This window comes from Cebus imitator, unplaced genomic scaffold, assembly GCF_001604975.1.
Source record: "Cebus imitator isolate Cc_AM_T3 unplaced genomic scaffold, Cebus_imitator-1.0 Scaffold54, whole genome shotgun sequence".
In the NCBI taxonomy this organism is placed as follows: Eukaryota; Metazoa; Chordata; class Mammalia; order Primates; family Cebidae; genus Cebus; species Cebus imitator.
This window is the reverse complement of record NW_016107369.1, coordinates 1,802,568-1,824,327: the sequence shown is the minus strand read 5'-3', so window position 1 is coordinate 1,824,327 and position 21,760 is coordinate 1,802,568. Positions and strand designations below refer to the sequence as shown.

At 42.7% G+C, this 21,760-nt stretch overlaps 1 protein-coding gene across 4 annotated transcripts in view; it reads right to left on the bottom strand.

The window, feature by feature from the left end:
• Nucleotides 1-185: 185 nt before the first annotated feature.
• TMED8 (transmembrane p24 trafficking protein family member 8) overlaps nt 186-21,760 on the bottom strand; it is a 38,657-nt gene continuing 17,082 nt past the window's right edge. Inside the window, exons 2-6 of one of the 4 annotated variants that reach the window (XM_017528541.2) lie at nt 14,611-14,692; nt 6,491-6,620; nt 3,902-4,043; nt 3,378-3,683; nt 186-1,880 (exon numbers count right to left, since the gene is read on the bottom strand). In XM_017528541.2, coding sequence (XP_017384030.1) covers nt 1,663-1,880; nt 3,378-3,683; nt 3,902-4,043; nt 6,491-6,620; nt 14,611-14,692 — 878 coding nt within the window. In that variant the 3' untranslated portion in view covers nt 186-1,662. Of the gene's footprint in view, nt 1,881-3,377; nt 3,684-3,901; nt 4,044-6,490; nt 6,623-14,610; nt 14,693-21,760 lie in introns of those variants that run through there. The other 3 variants (XM_017528542.2, XM_017528543.2, XM_037738494.1) reach the window with 3 other exon arrangements.

Sequence of the window (21,760 nt, the reverse complement as noted above, 5' to 3'; positions counted from 1 at the left end):
CTCTGCATTCAATCCCCAGCAAATGGGCAGATTCCCTCACAACTTATAGTTCTTCACAGGAAGTGCCGAACTGTACCCTAAACATGGAGTAAGGTGGCATCATCCATCTCTGAAGGGCCATACTCTTCACAAAGCCATTACAGGACTGACCTGCAGAAATAAAACATCATCGCTTCCCAAACTCTCTAAAAATATCTTCTCTAACTCCATAAAAGAGGGGGCCTCCATGGCTCAGAACAGATGGGAAGCCTTCTGAGAAACAGATGGAAACTGTTTCAAAGGCAAAATGAAATGTGCTAAAAAAATAAATACAGTAATAAATAAATCTAATTATTCTTCAGAATTCGTAGGCAGTAACAGACGTAACACGAGGAGTAAGAGACAGAGAAGTACAAACACAGAGACTGCTGAGGTCCCATCTCACTGTCTCCTTCTCTGCCTGGGGGCCCAGCATCTGGTGCTCTGGTGACCACTGGCTGTAGCACCACCTGCACTCTGTGGCACTCCTGAGCCTCAGGGGTGACAGAGGAGGAAATGCTGTCACCAGGGAAATGCAAGCTTTGGTCAGATAAAGAACAAATAGAATCAGCAGCAATAGTGAAGCTTCATCATCACCTTAACTAAGGGACTCTGAACACCAAAAGCTTTAAGCCCTCAATGCAAGAAACCTAAATGCAGAAACTTTGGAAACCTGATTGGGTTTCAGTGCATTTGATTCCAAAGCAACATTTCTAAATAGCACTCCTACTCTAAAGACAAAAAAAAAAAAGTGGGGACTCTGGAGTAGTTTTTTTGTTTTTCATCTTCTCTCTCAGATGATACCATTCCTTCTTTGATTATACAAAAAAAAAAAAAATAGTAACACTTGACCTTCAAATATGTGGGTTCTGCCATCAATTCAGTACCTAATTTCCACTCTATCCACTTTGACTGCCAGTGCCCTTGGAACAGGAAGTGATGGAGGCAGTTTTTCTTCCCACAAGATCTTACGTTATGTTGATCATCATTTTAGATTGCATGGAAGTTCTTGCTGTAATGGCAAAAACGTAGACTTAGGAAAGAGAAAGGAGGGGGCGTCTACCATCAGGAATAGTAACAGCCCTCCAAAGGCAGTGTGGTCTCTCAGCTATGCAGAGACCAAGAATAACCAGCAGGCAGGAATATGGCAGTGGTGACAGGCTGGACAGAGCTTTCTCCAACCAAAAGATTGGGCTCCTTCATGGACAACGTGCTTTTCCCTCTTCTGGCACCTCAAAAGGTAAAGAGAGTGGGTGCCACCAAATGCATTGGCAATAAAGGCTCTGGGAGAGGAGAGGGCAGCAATCTGAATGATAAACCTGTGCCGAGATAAATCTATTTTTCAAAAAACAACGCCCTGCTTCCTTTTAGGCTTGTGCCCGATAGGTGCCTTCAAGAGGGAATTTGCTGGAGTCTGAAGCAAGAAGAGTATGAGTCAGGGACCACAGAACAGGGGCACTACATCACCACCTGCAGAAGCCAAGAAGGGGAAAAGCTACGTGGGTCAACAGTCAGACATGCCAGACAGGGTGAGAGGCTCGGGAGCCCCACGTGAACCTTTAGCTCTTGCCTATCCCAAACAAGAGGCACCAGCTGGCAGCCTGCTTCAGCCAGCAAATACAGCCTGCCCGTCCCAGCGGTCCTTCAGCTGGTGTAGTAGATGTGGAAGTAGAGAGTCTTGTTGCGCAGCAGGGAGTAAGAGTTGTCAAACTTGAGCAGGTAGATGCCCTCCCCAGGGTAGTCATGGCTGCCAGCCTGCACGTCTCGGTGGCTGTCCCGCCGGTACACAGGCATCACCTCCCCATAGCGACCCCGCAAGGAGCTCCTGGAGCCTCTCTCCACATCTCCAGCTGGAACGGGTTCTGCATGAGCAAAATGGCAGTGTTTGGATATGTGTTCAGAGACTGTATAAGTCCTACCTCAAGGTGAGCAGAAGGACCTGGTAACCCAGTGGCTTTCACAGAGTGGGGAAGTGATTGTCCTTCTACAGACATTTGGAAATGTCTGGTAATCTTTTCGTCATCACAGTGACTACTAGGTGATACCTGCATTTAGTACCCAAGGGTCCAGGAGTACTAAAATCAGGATAGTACCTACACAACAAAGGAGTGTCCCATCCTAAATGCCAATAATGTCTCCACTGAGAAACAACGGTTTAGCCTGATAGGAGCCTTCCTAGCTTCAGAAGTGTCTGGACATTTCTAAGAGGGAGAAAGATATTTAGAAGGAAAAATTCTGACATTCTTTAATAGGTGAAAGGACTAGCTAATGGAGATAGGAATTGCAGATAAACATGTTATAAAGTGACCCTAGCACTTTTACTTGGCTTCCTGAAAAGCAGCAAATAAGATACAAGGTTCTCCTCTTTCCCAAATACTTGTAGATTTTCCTACAGGCTTGCTTTTTCTATGAAGAGGCACGTTAAGGGATTGATTTTAAGATTATATAAGAAAATCAAGAAATAAGACTAATGCTTAGAACCTACTCTTACATTACCTGAAAAAAATGCCTCTGGGCCATCCTTAGTAGACACTACAAATAACAACTGGAATGGAGCCCAGAGACCCTTTCAAAATTTCTCTGGGGGCCGGGCGTGGTGGCTCACACCTGTAATCCCAGCACTTTGGGAGGCTGAGGCAGGCAGATCACGAGGTCAGGAGTTCGAGACCAGTCTGACCAACATGGAGAAACCCCGTCTCTACTAAAAATACGAAAATGAGCCGGGCATGGTGGTGCAGGCCTGTAATCCCAGCTTCTCAGGAGGCTGAGGCAGGAGAATTGCTTGAAATCGGGAAGTGGAGGTTGCAGTGAGTCAAGATCACACTACTGCACTCCAGCCTAGGCGACAGAGCAAGACTCCATCTCAAAAAAACAAAAACAAACAAAAAAAAACTTCTCTGGGCATGAAATAAAGAAGTAACCAATAGCCAGCTATGAGAGTTTGGGGTAGGGAGAGAATGGATACCTTTAGCAAACTGGAATCACTCACTTTGGTTCCAGGCCAAGAATAAATATCTCCAAACTAAGAGAGAGATGTAAAATCATCTCTGGCTTATATGCGACCTGAAAGGCCATCCCTCTAAACTGCAGCATGACTCACCCTCTCTCTGCTCCTGCCCTCAGGAAGGTGTTGGGAAAATAGCAAGGTACTGACTAAAGGGAAAGAAGCTTTTTCAACTAAGGCAGCAGTATCAGCCCCATCAGAGCATTCTCTTTGGCCTGTACCACTCAGCTCAGTTTGTAATGCTGAGTTCCTCAACTGCATGCGAAGGAAGAGGAAGACTGGTACAACCCAGGAAATGGTCACCAGAAATTAGGTTAAGCCAGAAAACTGCAAATCATGCTAAAATTAAATTTACCTTCAATCTCCTCCTCCTCTTCCTCTTCGTCATCTTCGTCGTCACTGGAATCACTGACCTGCACAGTTATGTCAGTGCTGGTTACAGGGGTCCAGTCAAAATAAACTCCAAAGCCAATGTCATAGTCATCGGTCGCAAACTCCCAGCAGACACGCTTCCCCTCTGGATGAGTAGGTACCCTGATGGTCACCACTTCACCACGCTTCACCACCAGTCGGCTGTTCTTCTCTTTGCCCAGCTTGCTTTTGAATTCCTTCACCTTGGCAAATGTCCAGATGCATGGAGGAGCCATCAGAGGTGGGGAGACTGAAAGGACAGGCAGCTTACCACTGAGAAACTATGAGGAAACATGAGTACCCCTGGCATTTTGCTAAGAGAGGTTGGCACAGTCAGACATTCTTTCTACTGGCTTCTTGGACTTCCTTTCACAAGTCATTTTCTTTCCTTCCATTTGTCTGCCTGCCTTTGTTTAAGTATCTATTGAAAACAAAAAAAACCACCTCCTTTACTCCCAAAGGTCTCACCTTTCCTGTGGTCCCCCAGAAGATCTGCAGATTCCAAATCAGCTGAAAGAACATCTATAGCTCCTGTATGCTCAGATTGGATCATAACGATGTCCCCAGACCTCTGTGGAACTTGATACTTGGCCATCTGCACAACAGAACTCTGGTTAAAGGACATAGTAGAGTGGCAGATTCTAATTAATCTCTTTTTGCATGAAGGCTGCCCCACCCCTGCTCTATTATCTCCACCATCTCCACTCAAAGCTCAATGTACTAGTCAATGTTACTTCTCTTTCTTCCAAGTAGGAGTTGTTAATACATTCTACTAATTTTTTTAAGCCACCAAAATGTTCCATTGTTTAAAGACTGTTTCCTACCTTTTGCAGCTTTTCTGCACCAAACCCTTTATAAGGTTCTTGCTCACAAACACTCTCGCAGGTTGCTGACGGTATTTGCATTGACAGTGATTCCGGGCCATGCCTTGGTCTTACTTCACCTGCACAGTACCTCCTTGTGGCTCCTCTCATTAATAGCTCTTGCTCCTAGGGTTTAGTTTGACTCTCACTCTGCCACACATCCTCCTGCTACAATTCCCACTCAAGGGTTACTTCTACATTACTGTCAATCAGCTCTCCAAAGCACTGCAGAGAGAGAATCTGGTTTATAGTTGTTCTCGCTCTCTCATCCACAGCCCACCTTGGGCTACAGGTGGTCTCAGTCTTGAAGTCCCTAACAGTGTTCTATCAACAGTTACAATTTCACCTTACACCAGCCCCCAGAACCTGCATTTAAACAGTACATTTGCTGCCACATGTCTGACTTACATAGAAGAATGCAAATGGCATTTGATACTCAAAGCCCTCACTAACCCATGCAGGAGCTTACAATGTCTCCCTGGTGAGTTTCCCTTCAATCACTCAGATTCGTGTTCCTGGTTTCATGCTATTATACCTTAATTTCCTGCCCCTTCTCCAAACAGTTGGCAGGCAACTCAACAAGAAATCTATACTGATTGCCCACAGGGGAGAGCACATCAGTGAGTCAGTAATCCAGTTAAGAGGCTGGAATTGTATTTGTGAGAAATATATAAATCAAGTTTGTAATCCTCCCAAGCTGTATTCTCATATCTGTTTCTGGAGAACAGTCCCTCCAGTTCTCATCTCCTTTGCTACCGGAAGTAAATCAGACTTTGGCTAGTGTGCTTAAATAAATCCTTCCGTTTCTAAAATGCTAAATAAAGGATTAGGTTGCAACATCTTAGTAAAGTCTCTAACAGCCCTTAGCCTCAGTTTCCTTATTTCTTAAATGGAGACACAATTGCACCTATCTCACAAGGGCTGTTCTCAGGAGTAAATGAAGTGTTACAGATACAAATGCTTGTAAGCTGTAAAGTATTACACAAATCTAATTATAATGTCTGGTGTTGTCTTCACTGACACTAATACCAATCATTAATACATATGCTAATAAATGATACAAACAACCCCACCCCCATACCTCTCTGGCAGGGGTACCACTACTTTATTTATTTATTTATTTAGTTAGTTAGTTAGTTAGTGACAGAGTCTTAGTCTTGCTCTGTTGCCTAGGCTGGAGCACAGTGGTGCGATCTCGGCTCACTGCAACCTCTGCCTCCCAGGTTCAAGCAATTCTCCTGCCTTACTCTCCCAAGTAGCTGGGATTACAGGCATGCACCACCATGCCCAGCTAATTTTTGTATTCTTAGTAGAGACGAGGTTTCACCATATTGGCCAGGCTGGTCTCGAACTCTTGACCTTGTGATCCTCCCACCTCAGCCTCCCAAGTAGCTCTATACAGCTACTTAGAAGCCTGAGGTGGGAGGATCACTTGAGCCCAGGAGTTTGAGACTGCAGTGAGTCATGACTGCACCACTGCACTGAAGCCTGGGTGACAGAGTGAAACCTTTGTCTCAAAAATAAATAAATAAATAAAAAAGGCTGGGCATGATGGCTTATGTCTATAATCCCAGCACTTTAGGAGGCCAAGGCGGATGGATTACCTCAGGTAGGGAGTTCCAGACCAGTCTGACCAATATGGTGAAACCTGGTCTCTATGAAAAATACAAAAATTAGCTGGGTATGGTGGTGCAAACTTGTAATCCCAGCTACTCAGGAAGCTGAGGTGGGAGAATCGCTTCATCCCAGGAGGTGAAGGTTGCAGTGAGCTGAGATCGTGCCACTGCACTCTAGCCTGGGTGACAGAGGGAGACCCTGTCTCAAAAAACAAACAACAAAAAAAAAAACTTCTGTCATAAATACTAAATAGATCTACCACAAGCAAAGCAAGAGCAAGAGTCCAATGACTTCAGGCTCCTCACATGAACAGGATTTTAGAGAACACATGAACATTCATTCTAGCACTTCATTTTCTGAATAGGTGCCTACTGGGTGCCAGTATAATGATGGGCCCTGTGGAAGATACAAATAATCATTCTCCAAATAATAATTAAAACCAAGATGCCCTAAATTCAAGGGCAAAGAGAGAATTCTGGGAGCCATCCTCACAGTACTTTCTAATTCCAACCCATCCATTATGTGTCAACATTATGGTGCCTCCTTTCATAAGAAAGAGCCAGAATCTGCCCCCTACCTCATTGAGGACCTGGGCCTGGTCTGTAGGCAGCAAATCCTGTTTCACCACGGCCTGAGTGTCCAAGGCACCAGTTGCTTTCCTCAGATCTTCCGTGGCATCCTTACTCACTGGAGATACCATCTGTGGCCTCTCAGAGGAAGAGAGCATGTCAATTCAAGGGCTCTTTGAAAAGACACAATTATCCTAGAGAAACTCTGAAATAAAACAACATTCGAAACAGCCCAACCCCACCTGCCCCTGGCATTTCGGTCTACTGTCACTTTAGCTGACCACTGCCCAGGGCCGAATTGGTCCACAGTAAAGTGTTGGCAGTGTGAAAACAAAGACTAACAAAGCCAGCTCAAAGGCTAGGAGAGCCATGTTGAACACATAGCTCAGTCATCTGAGATGGACTGCTAGTCTAGTTTGCTTTGTCGTTGTCGTTTCTTTTATTTATTTATTTTAGTTGACAAAGTGCAGCATATATGTATGGTATATAATGTGTTTTTGATGTATATATATATTGTAAAATGATTAAATTGAGCTAATTAACATATTCATCCCCTCACATACTCTTTTTTTGTGGCGAGAACATTTTTTTTTTTTTTTTTTTTTTTTTTTTGAGACAGGAGTTTCACTCTTGTTACCCAGGCTGGAGTGCAATGGCGCGATCTCGGCTCACCGCAACCTCCGCTTCCTGGGTTCAGGCAATTCTCCTGCCTCAGCCTCCTGAGTAGCTGGGATTACAGGCACGCGCCACCATGCCCAGCTAATTTTTTGTATTTTTAGTAGAGATGGGGTTTCACCATGTTGATCAGGATGGTCTCGATCTCTTGACCTCGTGATCCACCCACCTTGGCCTCCCGAAGTGCTGGGATTACAGGCGTGAGCCACTGCGCCCGGCCGTGGTGAGAACATTTAAAATCCACTGTCTTAGCAATTTTTAAGTATACATTATTATTAACTATAGTCACCATGCTGTACAAAGATCTCCAGAACTTGTTCCTCCTGACACCTTAGACCACTTGACCAACATTTCCCCAGCCCACCCGCAGGCCCCAACCCCTATTAACCACCATTCTGCCCTCTGCTTCTGTGAGTTCTAATGCTATTCCTCACTCTGAGACCCACAGAATTTTAACCGAAGAATTGTTAGAGGCCAGGCACAGTGGCTCGCACCTATAATCCCAGCACTTTAGGAGGCCAAGGCAGGCAGATCACCTTAGGTCAAGAGTTTGAGACCAGCCTGACCAACATGGAGAAAACCCATCTCTACTAAAAATACAAATATTAGCCGGGCATGGTAGCATGCGCCTGTAGTCCCAGCTACTCAGGAGGCTGAGGCAGGAGAATCGCTTGAACCCAGGAGGAGGCGGAGGTTGCAGTGAGCTGAAAACATGAACACCAACAAAAAAAAAGGAAAAAGAGTGAAACCCTGTCTAAAAAAAAAAAAAAAAAAAAGAATTGTTAGAATCTGAGTTCAGTGGGCCGGGCATGGTGGCTCATGCCTGTAATCTCAGCACTTTGGGAGGCAGAGGGGGGCAGATCACCTGAGGTCAGGAGTTCAAGACCAGCCTGGCCAACCTGGTGAAACCCTGTCTTTAAAAAAAAAAAAAAAGAATCTGAGTTCAGTTCTACATCAAAAGCACTGGCTAGAAGCAAAAGGAGGAGCCCTGCCTAAGGGAAACTGAGTACCAAAACGAAGGAAGTACAAACTGATTATCAAGGCAACTCTCTCTGCAGTTATCCCTGAAGCAGAGTCTTTCAGCAGTTCCATTTCATACCCTGTCCCCGTTCAGTGTTCAGTTTCTCTCCTTTTTTAAGCACATTAATCAACAATCCCAATGACTTCAAACACAGCTAGGTGAATAGTTGATTTTAAAGACGCAAGGGAATGATTTATGTTCTCTTCCATTTCCCCTGGCTTCAGAGAAACTAGAATATTAGTGACAGGGCTGTAGCAAAATAACCCAGGCCTTCTGGAAATCACCAAATCCTTTTGGTGACATGGATTTTTTTGAATGGCAGTTATCAAAGTATGGTCTGGGAATCCTTGGGGTCCTCAGGACCCTTCAGAGGAATCTGTGAAGTTCAAACTGTTTCATAATAATAATACTAAAATGTTATTTCCCTTTTTTCTTTCTCATTTTCTCAAGAGTGTACAGTGGAATTTTCCAGAGATTATTTGACATGTGATATTGCAATGGAAAGAACTCAGAACCAGAGAGGAGAATCCAGCTATTTTTTATTAAGCCAAACATTAAAGAGATGTACAGTGTCTCTCTTTGTACTACATTCTTTGCTTTGAAAATTAGTTGTTTTTATGTAAAAACATGTTTTTTATACAGCATGTAATGATTTATTATTTTTAAATGCATGAATAATCATATTCTAATTTTTCAGTTTTAGTTTCTAATACAGTAAATATTGATAGATATAACCCACACCAACAAAAGTTCTTTGGGTCTTCAATAATTTTTAAGAGCATAAAGGTCTGAGAATCCCTGCAGGAGGGCATCATTTCCTCGGAGAGGCTGAGTAAATGACAGGAAAATGGTACTATACACCTCATGGGGGAAACAGAAGGAGGCTTTATTTTAGAGTTTATTAGTTTGTTTCTTTCCTTTTTAAACATAAACAAGAAAAATCAATCCTATTTTATAAGTTACCTCTTCAGATAAAACAGAGCCATCTTTTGGAATATCTAAAATTACTCCAACCTATCTCAGGACAGATAAGAGGTGGTCACTCTGAGAATCAGAGCTGTGGGATTCTGTTGATCTTTATAGGTTCACTTGAGTAATTCAGTGCTAAGCTGTAAATTGGCCTAGGCTGTGGGCCTATTTTAATGCTCTTCAACCAAGAAATTATAGTCCCGTTCTGTTTCCTGACACTGTGTATCATCTGCCTCCTCTACTAGAAAGTAAGCTTGGTGGCAGGCACTGGGGTCTCATTGCCTCTGTATGCACAGCACCAGGAACCAAGCCTGCCACCTGGAACCCTAAGGCCCTTTGTACTCTGACTTTACCTCTCAGAATCCTCACTCTGCCCTGGTCCCTCCACCCACAAAAGCTTCTTCAATCCTTGAGAGTCCTCAAACACCCCAAGTACTCTCCCACTTGAGAGTTTTTGCATTTGCTGTAGCCCCTACCTAGAATACTCTGCTAGGATATTAACTCTTCTTTAGCTAACTGAAGACTTCTGGTAGTTTTTCTGCTGCGATGTTTCCCAGAGGTCTGTATATAAAATGGCTACCCCTCCCCGGCCTTGTCACTGTTCCTGCCCTTACCCGGCTTCATTTTTCTTCACTGCATCTATTACTGCCTGACATGATATGGCCATATGTTGTTGATTGCAAGATGCACACTGGTTTTTAGATTTTAACACAACTGAAAGATAGGATGTCTTAAAAATTGATGATGTCTTAAAACTGCATGGCCCTGGACTGACATCAAGTCTTTCCTAAAGAGATTTGCATTTGCTTCTGCCAGTACTTAGGAATGCTACCAATATGAGATGCCTTGAAATTAAGTTATCTAGGCTGGGCGCGGTGGCTTATACCTGTAATCCCAGCACTTCGGAAGGCCATGGAGGGTGGATCAAGAGGTCAGGAGCTCGAGATCATCCTGGCCAACATGGTGAAACTCTGCCTCTACTAAAAATAAAAAAAAATAAAAATAAAAAAAATCAGCTGGGCATGGTGGCATGTGCCTGTAGTCCCAGCTACTTGGGAGGCTGAGGCAGGAGAATTGCTCGAACCTGGGAGGCAGAGGTTGCAGTGAGCCAAGATCACACTACTGCACTTCAGCCTGGCTGGCGACAGAGCAAGACTCTGTCTCAAAAAAAAAAAAAAGAAATTAAATTATCTGTTTAGGGTCTTGTTTAGATCATCCTGGCAGAATGAATTTAGAAAAGACACTGGCTAATACCAACTTATTCCTGTTCACAGGGAAGATATTTTTTTCTCCCATGACACAGTGTCAAGTTTGAGACAATCGAGTTTCCTTGCTGTCCTTTTCTGGGAGGAGGGGGGGATTTTTCTCTTTATCCTTTCATGAAGGTGCAAGGCTTTTGGGGTCCCAGCTCCATATGGGGGGGGTCTATTAGACAATCCATCTTAAGCATTTCTTCCTCTCTTGGTGATACGTACATAAAAGTACATCTTACAGTTGATGGCAACTTAAGAGTCTATGAAATATGATGTGCACTTGTTTTCTGTCCACTTCTCCCACTAGAACATAACCTCCATGAGAGCAGGATGGACTATTTTGCACATTTGTGGTATCTTTAGTACCTAGAACAGTATCAGGTACGTGGTAGGCTCCCAACAAACATCTGTTGAATAAATACTAGCCCCCAAATATTTGTTGAATAAAACAATGAATAAGTTAATTTTTGCTTGGGAATAAAACAAATTCTGGATCAGACTATCATTTATAATATTGGGAAGGTGAGACTACAACAGGTTATTTGAATCATTAGCCTGATTTTACTGTGTGTGACATCTAAAATTTAGTCTCTTTGCCTTTGTGCATGCTACCTTGAAAAAACATGGTCCTGCTTATTAAAAAAATATTTTGGGCCTGGTGTGGTGGCTCAAACCTGTAATCCCAGCACCTTGGAAGGTAGGCAGATCACAAGGTCAGGAGATCAAGATCATCCTGGACAACATGGTGAAACCCTGTCTCTACTAAAAATACAAAAATTAGCTGGGCATGGTGGTGTGCGCCTGTAGTCTCAGCTACTCCAGAAGCTGAGGCAGGGGAATCGCTTGAATCAGGGAGGCGGAGGTCGCAGTGAACCAAGATCATGCCACTGCACTCCAGCCTGGTGACAGAGCAAGATTCTGTCTCAAAAAAATAAAAAATAAAACACATTTTAAGGCTGGGTATGGTGGCTCATGCCTGTGGTCCTAGCTACAAGGATGAGGTGGGAGGGTTGCATGAGTCCAGAAGCTTGAGGCTGCAGGGAGTTATGACTGCTCACCATGCTCCAGGCTGGGCAACAGAGTGAGACTCTGTCTCAATAAATAATAATAAAATTATGTTAAGAAGGATATGTGCCAGTCACATAAATTTAATATTCACATTAGCATTTTATGCTCTGGAGAATTAGAAAAGGGCATGTGGGGAAAGATGAATTTCAAATCACTCGATGCTGGTGATAAGCCATGTAAAGGAAAAGCCTTCACTGTAAGCTTCTGGTGTGTACTGACCTGGAGCAGGGAGGTCATCTCAAAGGGAGGGGAAAGCCTGGCCGGCCAGCCAGCCTCACTAGAAAAGACAGAAAGTTGTGCCGCTTCCACTTCCAATAGACACATAAGCATAAGCACTGAGCCTCAGGCATCACACTCACTGGATTCTTATCTTCACTCAGTAGACGTTAGAAACAATAGTGAAAAATTAAATCCCTGGATGCGGTGGCTCACACCTGTAATCCCAGCACTTTGGAAGGCTGAGGCCGGAAGATCATGAGGTCAAGAGTTCAAGACCAGCCTCACAAATATGGTGAAACCCCATCTCTACTAAAAAATACAAAAATTAGAAGGGTGTGATGACACGTGCCTGTAGTCCCAGCTAGTAGGGAGGCTGAGGCAGAAGACTCATTTGAACCCGGGAGATGGAGGTTGCAGTGAGCCAAGATCACACCACTGCACTCCAGCCTGGGTGACAGTGTAAGACTCCGTCTCAAAAAAAAAAAGTTATTTTGTCTAAGGATGTTCTGTGTTTCTCATTTTAAAAGATTTATTGATCCTTAGAAGGACAAAACAGTTCTGTGTACTTTGGCATTGGACACCATAAATACCCTGACCTGATCACTGTGCATTATATACATGCAAAAAATGCATCATGGACCCCATAAATTTGCACAACTTAAAAAAACAAAGACACCTCTGTGCCAAAACCCAACACCAAAGATCCTTCAAATTAGCATATAAGAAAAGGGATGATGGAAAGAAGTTGGAAAGGAGTTCTCCTCAGAAGACTTGATGAAAACATGAATGGTCTCAATCAATGCCTTGAGGAGGCTATGTCTTCTACAGGGTTATTATGAATATTAACTGAGTAGCTCCAGGCATAGAACTCAAAACTTTCTGGCTAAGAGAATAAGCTATAGAGTTGAACAAACCTAAAGCTATGTGAACTTGGGCAAGTTATTGAACTCACTGTTTCATTTGCTTCATCTTTAAAAAAAAAAAGCAGCTATACTTGTTTCATGAGGGTTGTTATGAGAATTAAAACTTTATGAGATAATAAATACACCTAGTGTAGTATTTGGCAAATATAAATGTCTGACAAAATTAACTATTTCGGCTAGGCACGGTGGCTCACACCTATGATCCTAGCACTTTTGTAGGCCAAGGTGGTCAGATCACCTGAGGTCAGGAGTTGAAGTCCAGCCTGGCCAACATGGCAAAACCGCATCTCTATTAAAAAATACAAAAATTAGCTGGGTGTGGTGCCAGGCACCTGTAATCCCAGCTACTCAGGAGACTGAGGAAGGAGAATCACTTGAACCCAGGAGGTGGAGGTTGCAGTTAGCCAAGATCGCCCCACTACACTCCAGCCTGGTAGACACAGTGAGACTCCGTCTCAAAAAAAAAAAAAGTAACTATTTCATTACCATTATTACAGAAGAACATTAAAAAAACATGGCTGTAACAAAAAAACAACAAAAATAAAACACGGCTGTTATAATCAACTATATTATAATTATATTAATCATACAAATTATTTCACAGGCAAAAGCAAAAGGAAAGAACTTTTTTTTTTTTTGAGACAGAGTCCCGCTCTATCACCAGGCTGGAGTGCAGTGGCGTGATCCTGGCTCACTGCAACTTCCATTTTCCGGTTTCAAGCAATTCTTCTGCCTCAGCCTCCTGAGTATCTGGGACTACAGGCACGTACCACCACACCCGGCTAATTTTTTGTATTTTTAGTAGAGACGGGGTTTCACCATGTTGGCCAGGATGGTCTCGATCTCTTGACCTCATGATCCACCCGCCTCAGCCTCCCAAAGTGCTGGGATTACGGGCATAAGCCACTGCACCCGGCACGAGGAAAGAACTTCTAAATGGAACTCAAGAAGTAACAAATTTCTGAAATACCCTGACATGTGCCACCACCTCCACCCCATCAATTCTGTGTGGAGACCACAGATTTACTGGACAACACTGTCTCATGAACTAATCAGTTGGACTACGATACTCAATACCTCAGGGTTTTTCCAAAATACAGGATTTCATTAGTTATTCTATTAGTGCTTCATGGTTTCTACTCTTTCCAGGGCTGTACTGTACCTCTTCCCTTTCTGTTATATATCTAATATCAAAGATGGTGGTTGGGGCAGGGCACGGTGGCTCACACTTGTAATCCCATCACTTTGGGAGGCCGACGTGGGCGGATCATGAGGTCAGGAGATGGAGACCATCCTGGCCAACATGGTAAAACCCCATCCCTACTAAAAATACAAAAATTAGCCAAGCGTGGTGGTGCATGCCTGCAGGCCCAGTTACTCAGGAGGCTGACGCAGAAGAGTCACTTTAACCAGGGAGGCAGAGGTTGCAGTGAGCTGAGATCACACCACTGCACTCCAGCTTAGAAACAGAGCGAGACTCCATCTAAAAAAAAAAAACAAAAAAAAAACGATGGTGGTTGGATGAGATGGCAGAGAAGGAAATTAAGAAAGAAAACCTAAAGGCCATCATAATGGTTTAATCTGAAAATTATAGAATAAAAAAATTCCAATTGTTTTAGTGAGAGCATGTGTATGTGTGTATGTATTTTATGGGTAAAAACCAAACATGCATTCTCTTGCAAGGCCACCTGGAGTCTCCTTCAAATATTTTAACATTTGAACACGATCTTCAGGAGAAGATAAATGAGGACACTAGAAGATAAATGAGGACACTACACTAGACTATTTGTTATAGTTTATTCTCTGAGAGTAAAAGAAAAGTGTATAACCTGAAATAGATCTGACATTGCCCCTAAACACACTTGAGTGTTGATGACAAAACCATCCATATTCTTTACTTCAACTTGTCTTCCCCCTTAAAGTCACTACCCAAATTTCTTTCACCAATTCCTCATCTCAAACGATAAAGCCTCTGAAAACGTTTTATGCCAAGTGGTTACCTGTGGGGTGAGGAACGGGGTTCTGGATCAGTGGCAGAAGCCAATGAAGAGGTATCCTTGTTGTTTTCTAGATCTTCATTCTCTAGAAAATCATAGAAAGAAAGAATTTAATATCTGAGAGGGAACACAATCATAATTCTCTTGTACCTTTAAAAAAATCTGGCAATATCAATCAAATTCTTCCCCAAAATATTCTGGTCTGAACTTTGCATGCTGGGAGGCCCAACACATAAATTATTCAAGTCATCACATCCAAGTATTCTCAGACAGTCATAACTCATTCATAAAAAATGAGTCATTTCCAAAACAAGTCTCCAAAAAGCTAACCCTATAATCCCAACATTTGGGAGGCCAAAGCAGGAGGATTGCTTGAGCCCAGGAGTTCAAGACCAGCCTGAGCAACAGAGCAAGGTTCTATCTCTAAAAAAAAATTAAGGCCAGGTGCGGTGGTTCACGCCTGTAATCCCAGCACTTTGGGAGGCTGAGGTGAGTGGATCACCTGAGGTCAGGAGTTCGTGACCTGCCTGACCAACATGGTGAAACCCCATCTCTACTAAAAATACAAAATTAGCCAGGCATCATGGTGCGTACCTGTAATCCTAGCTACTTAGTAAACTAAGGCAGAAGAATCACTTGAACCCGGGAGGTGGAGGTTGCAGTGAGCCGAGATCACACCATTGCACTCTGGGCAACATAAGTGAAACTCCATCTCAAAAAATATAATTAAAAAAAATAGGACTGGCGTGGTGGCTCATGCCTAGAATCTCAGCACTTTGGGAGGCCAAGGCGGGTGGGTGGATCACTTGAGGTCAGAAGTTCGAGACCAGCCTGGCCAACATGGTGAAACCCTGTCTTCACTAAACATACAAAAATTGGCCAGGCCTGGTGGTAGGCACCTGTAATCCCAGCTACTCAGGAGGCTGCAGAATTGCTTGAACCCAGGAGGCAGAGGTTGATGTAAGCCAAGATCGTGCCACTGCACTCTAGCCTAGGCAACAGAGTGAGACTTTGTGTCAATAAAAAATAATAAAAATAAATTTTAAAATTTAAAAAGAAAGAAAAGAAAGGAAGGAAGGAAGGAAGGAAGGAATCATATTTCTCAGAAAGTAGATGGTCCAATAAGGCAGAACATAGAGGGTAGAGTGGGTAAGATAAACTGAATTTAGTCTCAAAGCATAAAGTGTCACTTCTACATTCAGTGAGTTCAGGTCAATGCACCCAAGGTCAGGTAAAGGACTTTTGTAATTTCATTTATTTATTCAGTCACTCATTTAGTAATGATTTATTGAATAACTAGGTGCCCTCAAGGAGTATATAGGTGAAATGCATAATGAAGGCCATGTTCTCAAGCTCACAACAAGCATATGGCTGGCACTGTCACAGCCATTTTTGCAGGTAAAGAACCTAAGGCATAGGGACAGGATTCAAACCCAGGCAGTTGTGCTCTTAACCATCAGATGCTGCTTAGTTTTGTGGGTTATTCATTTAGTTTTTCCTTGAATACTCAGATAGCACATGGCTTAGTTCATTTAGACAGCCCCTCATTTAACTCCCTCTGTGTAAGGCAGCAAGACACTGAAGACCAGAGTTTACTTCTCAATACAAAATGCAACTTAATGAAGTCAACTTCAAACATTGAAAGTTTCAGAGTTTGGAAGCAAAGTCAAAGTGAAAATAAAAGGCAAAATTCTTAATCCAAGCTTAATCTAGTCTCAGTTTTTATATGTGAACAAAATCTATTTTTCTTTTTTTGGGGGGCGGGGGTGGGGGACAGAGTTTCCCACTATCACCCAGGCTGGAGTGCAGTGACACAATTATGACTCTTGGCAACCTCAGCCTTCTGGGTTCAAGCAATCCTCAATCCTCTCACCTCAGCCTCCTGAGTAGCTAGGACCACAGGCACACCCCACCAAGCCAGACTAATTTTTTTATTTTTTGTAGAGATGAGGGTCTTAACATGTTGCCCAGGCAGACTGGTCTTGAATTCCTGGGCTCAAGTGATCCTCCCACCTCAGCCTCCCCAAGTGCTGAGATTACAGGTGTAAGCCACAGTGCCCACCCAGCCAAGATCTATTTTTCTTTTGGTCAATTCAGTCTCATAGGCAGAAAGAACTTAGAGCTCCTACCACCCAATTTTTCTCCCAACAAAGAAAAATTGCCCATTCACTGAGGGAAAATGCAAATACAAAGTTCTCCCCATTGTTGACCTAAGTGAAATGTGCTTTCTCATAAATTCTCCTCTTTGACCACCAATCCCCACAGTATTCTTTCACATATTGACAGCTGGCTGTCACATTTCCACAAGTTCCTTCTCCTCAGGTTGGTCACTTTCACACCACACAATCTGTAACCATACTGGCCTCCTTCAGCTGCTTCACTTAGTTTGTTCCATTTAAAGAAAGGAGCCAAAATGAACTTCTCCAGATGTGTTCCAATAGGTGCAGACTACACTGACAATAACCTCTTGAAGAGGACACAATATTTCTTGACATAATACCCTAACCAGGCACTAGATTTCTTAACTGCAAACTTACTCTGTTGGCCTAAATAAGTCAATCAAGATCTCCAGGGCTTATAAAAATAAACTTTTTCCAAGCCCACTCTCTCTTATGCTCTACTTTTAAAATCAACTTTTGGAAAATAATTGACTTTTTAACTTAAAACCAGGACTTTATATAACCTATTATTGATTTGAAATTAACTTTTGAAATTACTCTAATGCTTTGTTCATTGTAGAAAAAAGTAAGTACGGATAAGAAAACATTTTGCATCTACCTTTCCAGACTTTATATCCTTTAAATATTTTTTAATATACAGATAATCCATTGTTCACTGTAAAAAAAAAAAATCAGGAAATACAGATAAGCAAACAACAAACTAACCATAACCCTACTAACCAAAGATTACCACTGTTAACTTTGTTTTAAAAAGACACAAGATTCGCTGGGCATGGTGGCTCACTCCTGTAATCCCAGCACTTTGGGGGACCAAGGTGAGTGGATCACCTGAGGTCAGGGGTTCAAGACCAGCCTGGCCAACATGGCAAAACGCTGTCCTACTAAAAAATACCAAAATTAGCTGGGCATAGTGGCGGGTACTGTAATCCCAGCTACTTGGGAGGTTGAGGCAGGAGAATCACTTAAACCTGGGAGGAAGAGGTTACAATGAGCCAAGACTGCACCACTGCACTCCAGCTTGGGCAACAGAACAAGACTCCATCTCAAAAAAAAAAAAAAAAAAAGACGCGCGGTCTCTCTATGTTGCCCAAGCTAGTCTCAACCTTTTGGGCTCAAGTGATCCTCCTACCTCCCCCTCCCAAAGTGCTGGGATTATAGCATGACACCAACTGTTAACATTGTTATGTATATCCCTTGAAAAATATATTCATACATATACACATACAAATATATATGTATATATATTATGTGTGTATATGTATTTCTGAAAGGACATGCACTAAACACTTTTTTTTTTGAGACAGAATTTTGCTCTGTTGCCCAGGCTGGAGAGTAACGGCTCAATCTCAGCTCACTGCAACCTCCATTTCCCGGGTTCAGGCGATTCTCCTGCCTCAGCCTCCCAAGTAGCTGGGATTACAGGTGCCCACCACCCTGCCCAGCTAACTTTTTGTATTTTTAATAGAGACAGGGTTTCACCATGTTGGCCAGACTAGTCATGAACTCCTGACCTCGTGATCTGCGTGCCTCGGCCTCCCAAAGTGCTGGGATTATAGGTGTGAGCCACTGCACCTGGCCTTCTCCTTAGCTTCTAATCTTCTGTTATTTGTTTTTGAAAACATAAGGAAATATATATACATATAGTTGTATGTTGCCCCCATCTTAGAAAAAAATACACATTCTTCTGCAACTTTTTTTTTTTTGAGTCAGGGTCTTGCAGTGTCACCACGCTGTAGTGCAGTAGTGTGATCACAGCTCACTGCACTCTCAACCTCCCAGGCTTCAGCGATTCTCCCGCCTCAGCATCCCGAGTAGCTGGAACCACAGTCCCATGCCACCGCACCCAACTAATTTTTTATATTTTTTGTAGAGATGGGGTTTTGCCATGTAGCATAGGCTGTTCTCGAACTCCTGAGCTCAAGCAATATGCCCACCTCAGACTCCCAAAGTGCTAGGATTATAGGCATGAGCCATTGCGCCTGGCTGCAACTTGTTTTACCACTTAACAACATAGCCTACAAGAGCTTTCAAGTTGGTCAATTTATCCACATTCCAGAACGGTGACACAGCCCAACTCCATGCAGTTGGAAGCTCCTGCACTCCGGACCCTTCCAGGCCTCGCCCTATGTATCTCTTCATCTGGCTGTTTATCCGTTATAATAAACCAGTCAACACAGGCAGAAATTCTCCAGATGTCTCCTAGTAATGTCCAAGTTTTTATCCCAGTGTCACAAAGAAGTATCAATGAAGAAACAACATGACCTACCCAGGAAAACCTCCAATGACCTGAAGACATTTACTCAGGAGCTGTGTTAAGTTTTCATAGCATCTCCTATCAAGGAAAAGTGAAGAGTGGCTTTCTACTTGATCAAAAAACAATTTAAAAAGAAATATTGGCAGGAAGCAGTGTCTCATGATGCCTGTAATCCCAGCACTTTTGGAGGGTAGATCACGAGATCAGGAGTTCAAGACCAGCCTGGCCAACATCGTGAAACCCTGTCTCTACTAAAAATACAAAAATTAGCTGGGTGTGGTGGCATGTACCTGTAGTCCCACCTGCTCACGACGTTGAGGCAAGAGAATCACTTGAACCCAGGAGGTGGAGGTTGCAGTGAGCTGAGATGGAGCCATTGCATTCCAGCCTGGGTTACAAAGCAAGACTCTGTCTCCAAAAAAAAAAAAAGAAATATTAATGAATATCAAAGGGATCATGAAACCTGGCCTTAATGCCATTCTAGTACATACAAGTGGAGGCAAATCTTTGTTGTTAGATGTCTGAGCTGCAAAGAAAAGATCCACATGATTATATTGAGATGTTTTGATAAATGGAGTACCTCAATCTGCCAATTTCAAATGTAATTCAGGTTCTGTGGTACAGGATAGTATCATAATGGGCACCCTGACATTGAGAGAAAATTTACGGTTCTCAGCGGCTCTTTGGCTTCCAACAACTATGACAAAAACAGGGGAAAAAAATGAATTAATTGGCTGGGCGCAGTGGCTCATGCCTGTAATCCCAGCACTTTGGGAGGCTGAGGTGGGTGGATCACCTGATGTCTCCCAGTTGAGAGTCTGAGACCAGCCTGACCTACATTGAGAAACCCCATCTCTACTAAAAATATAAAAATTAGCCAGGCATGGTGGTGGGTACCTGTAATCCCAGCTACTTGAGAGGCTGAAGCAGGAGAATCACTTGAACCCAGGAGGTGGAGGTTACAGTGAACCGAGATCATGCCATTGCACTCCAGCCTGGTCAACAAAAGTGAAACTCCATCTCAAAAAAAAAAGAACAAATTAATATGGTCATTCAAGAGTTAGGTCCAGAAAAAGTAGCATTCCAAGATTGGAACTCCATTCATGGTGTGTCTGGAAAAGATTATACAGATCTTCCTCACTATTTTAAATTTTGTATTATATATGTTTAAGTTATACATGTTTTGATATATACATATAGACGGTGAAATGGTTACCATATCAAGCAAATCAATAAATCCATCATCCCACAGCTACCCTCTTTTTTTGGGATGTTGAACATCTTTTTATACAACTGTTGGCCATTGTGTGGTGAGCACCTAAAATTTACTTTCAGCAAAAATCCCAAGCACAATATTATTAACTATAGTTCTCATATTGTACATTAAATCTCTAAACTTGTTCATCCTATATATCTCTACTTTGTATCCTTTGACCTACACCTCCTGCTTTCCTCTACTATCACTACCACCACGTCTAGTAACCACTATTTTATTCTGTTTCTGTGTACTTGATTTTTTTTAGATTACATATATAAGTGAGATCACGCAGTATTTTTCTTTTTGTGCACAACCTTAGTTCACTGCAACCTTTGTCTCCCAGGTTCAAGCGATTCTCCTGCCTCAGCACTGAGTAGCTGAGATTACAGGTGCATGCCACCATGCCCAGCTTATATATATACACACACATATATATATGAAGTAAAATATATCTATTAATATATACATATTAAGTATACACACACACACACAAGTAAAATTGTACTTAATGTCATCCAGGCTCATCCATATGTGGCAAATAGCATGCCACCATGCCCAGCTAACGTATATATTAAGTAAATATATATATTAAGTAAAATACATATTTTACTTAATATAATGTCATCCAGGCTCATCCATGTGTGGCAAACGGTAGGATCTCTTTCTTTTTGTTGTTGTTTTTGTTTTTGTTTTTGAGATGGAGTCTCGCTCTGTTGCCCAGGCTGGAGTGCAGTGGCGCGATCTCAGCTCACTGCAACCTCCGCCTCTCAGGTTCAAGCAATTCTTCTGCCTCAGCCTCCTAAGTAGCTGAGACTATAGGCACATGCCACCATGCCTGGCTAATTTTTGTATTTTTTGGTAGAGATGGAGTTTCACCATACTGGCCAGGCTGGTCACGAACTCCTGACCTTGTGATCCACCCACCTCAGCCTCCCAAAGTACTGGGATTACAGGCGTGAGCCACTGTGCCTGGTCCTAGGATCTCTTTTATAAGGCTAAAAAATATTCGTGTGTGTGCATGTGTGTATGTGTACGCACACCACTGCTTCTTTATTCATTCGTCTGTCAACAGACCCATAGATTGTTTTCATGTCTTGGCTATTGTGAATAATGCTACGATGAACAGATACCTTTATGAGGTGGTGATTTCACTTCCTTTGGGCATATAGTCAGAAAAGGGATTAATGGGTTGTGTGGGAGTTCTACTTTTAATTTATTTAGGAATTTCCATACTATTTTTCACAATGACTGCATCCATCTACATTTGTACCAACAGTTGTTATCTCTCATCAAAGATTAGTCATCTTAACAGGCATGAGGTGATATCTCACTGTGGTTTTAATTTGCATTTCCCTTGTGATTACTGATGTTGAACATCTTTTCATGTACCTGTTGGCTGTTTTTATGTCTTCTTTGGAAAAACATCCATACAGGTCCTTTGCCTTTTTTTTTTTTTTTTTT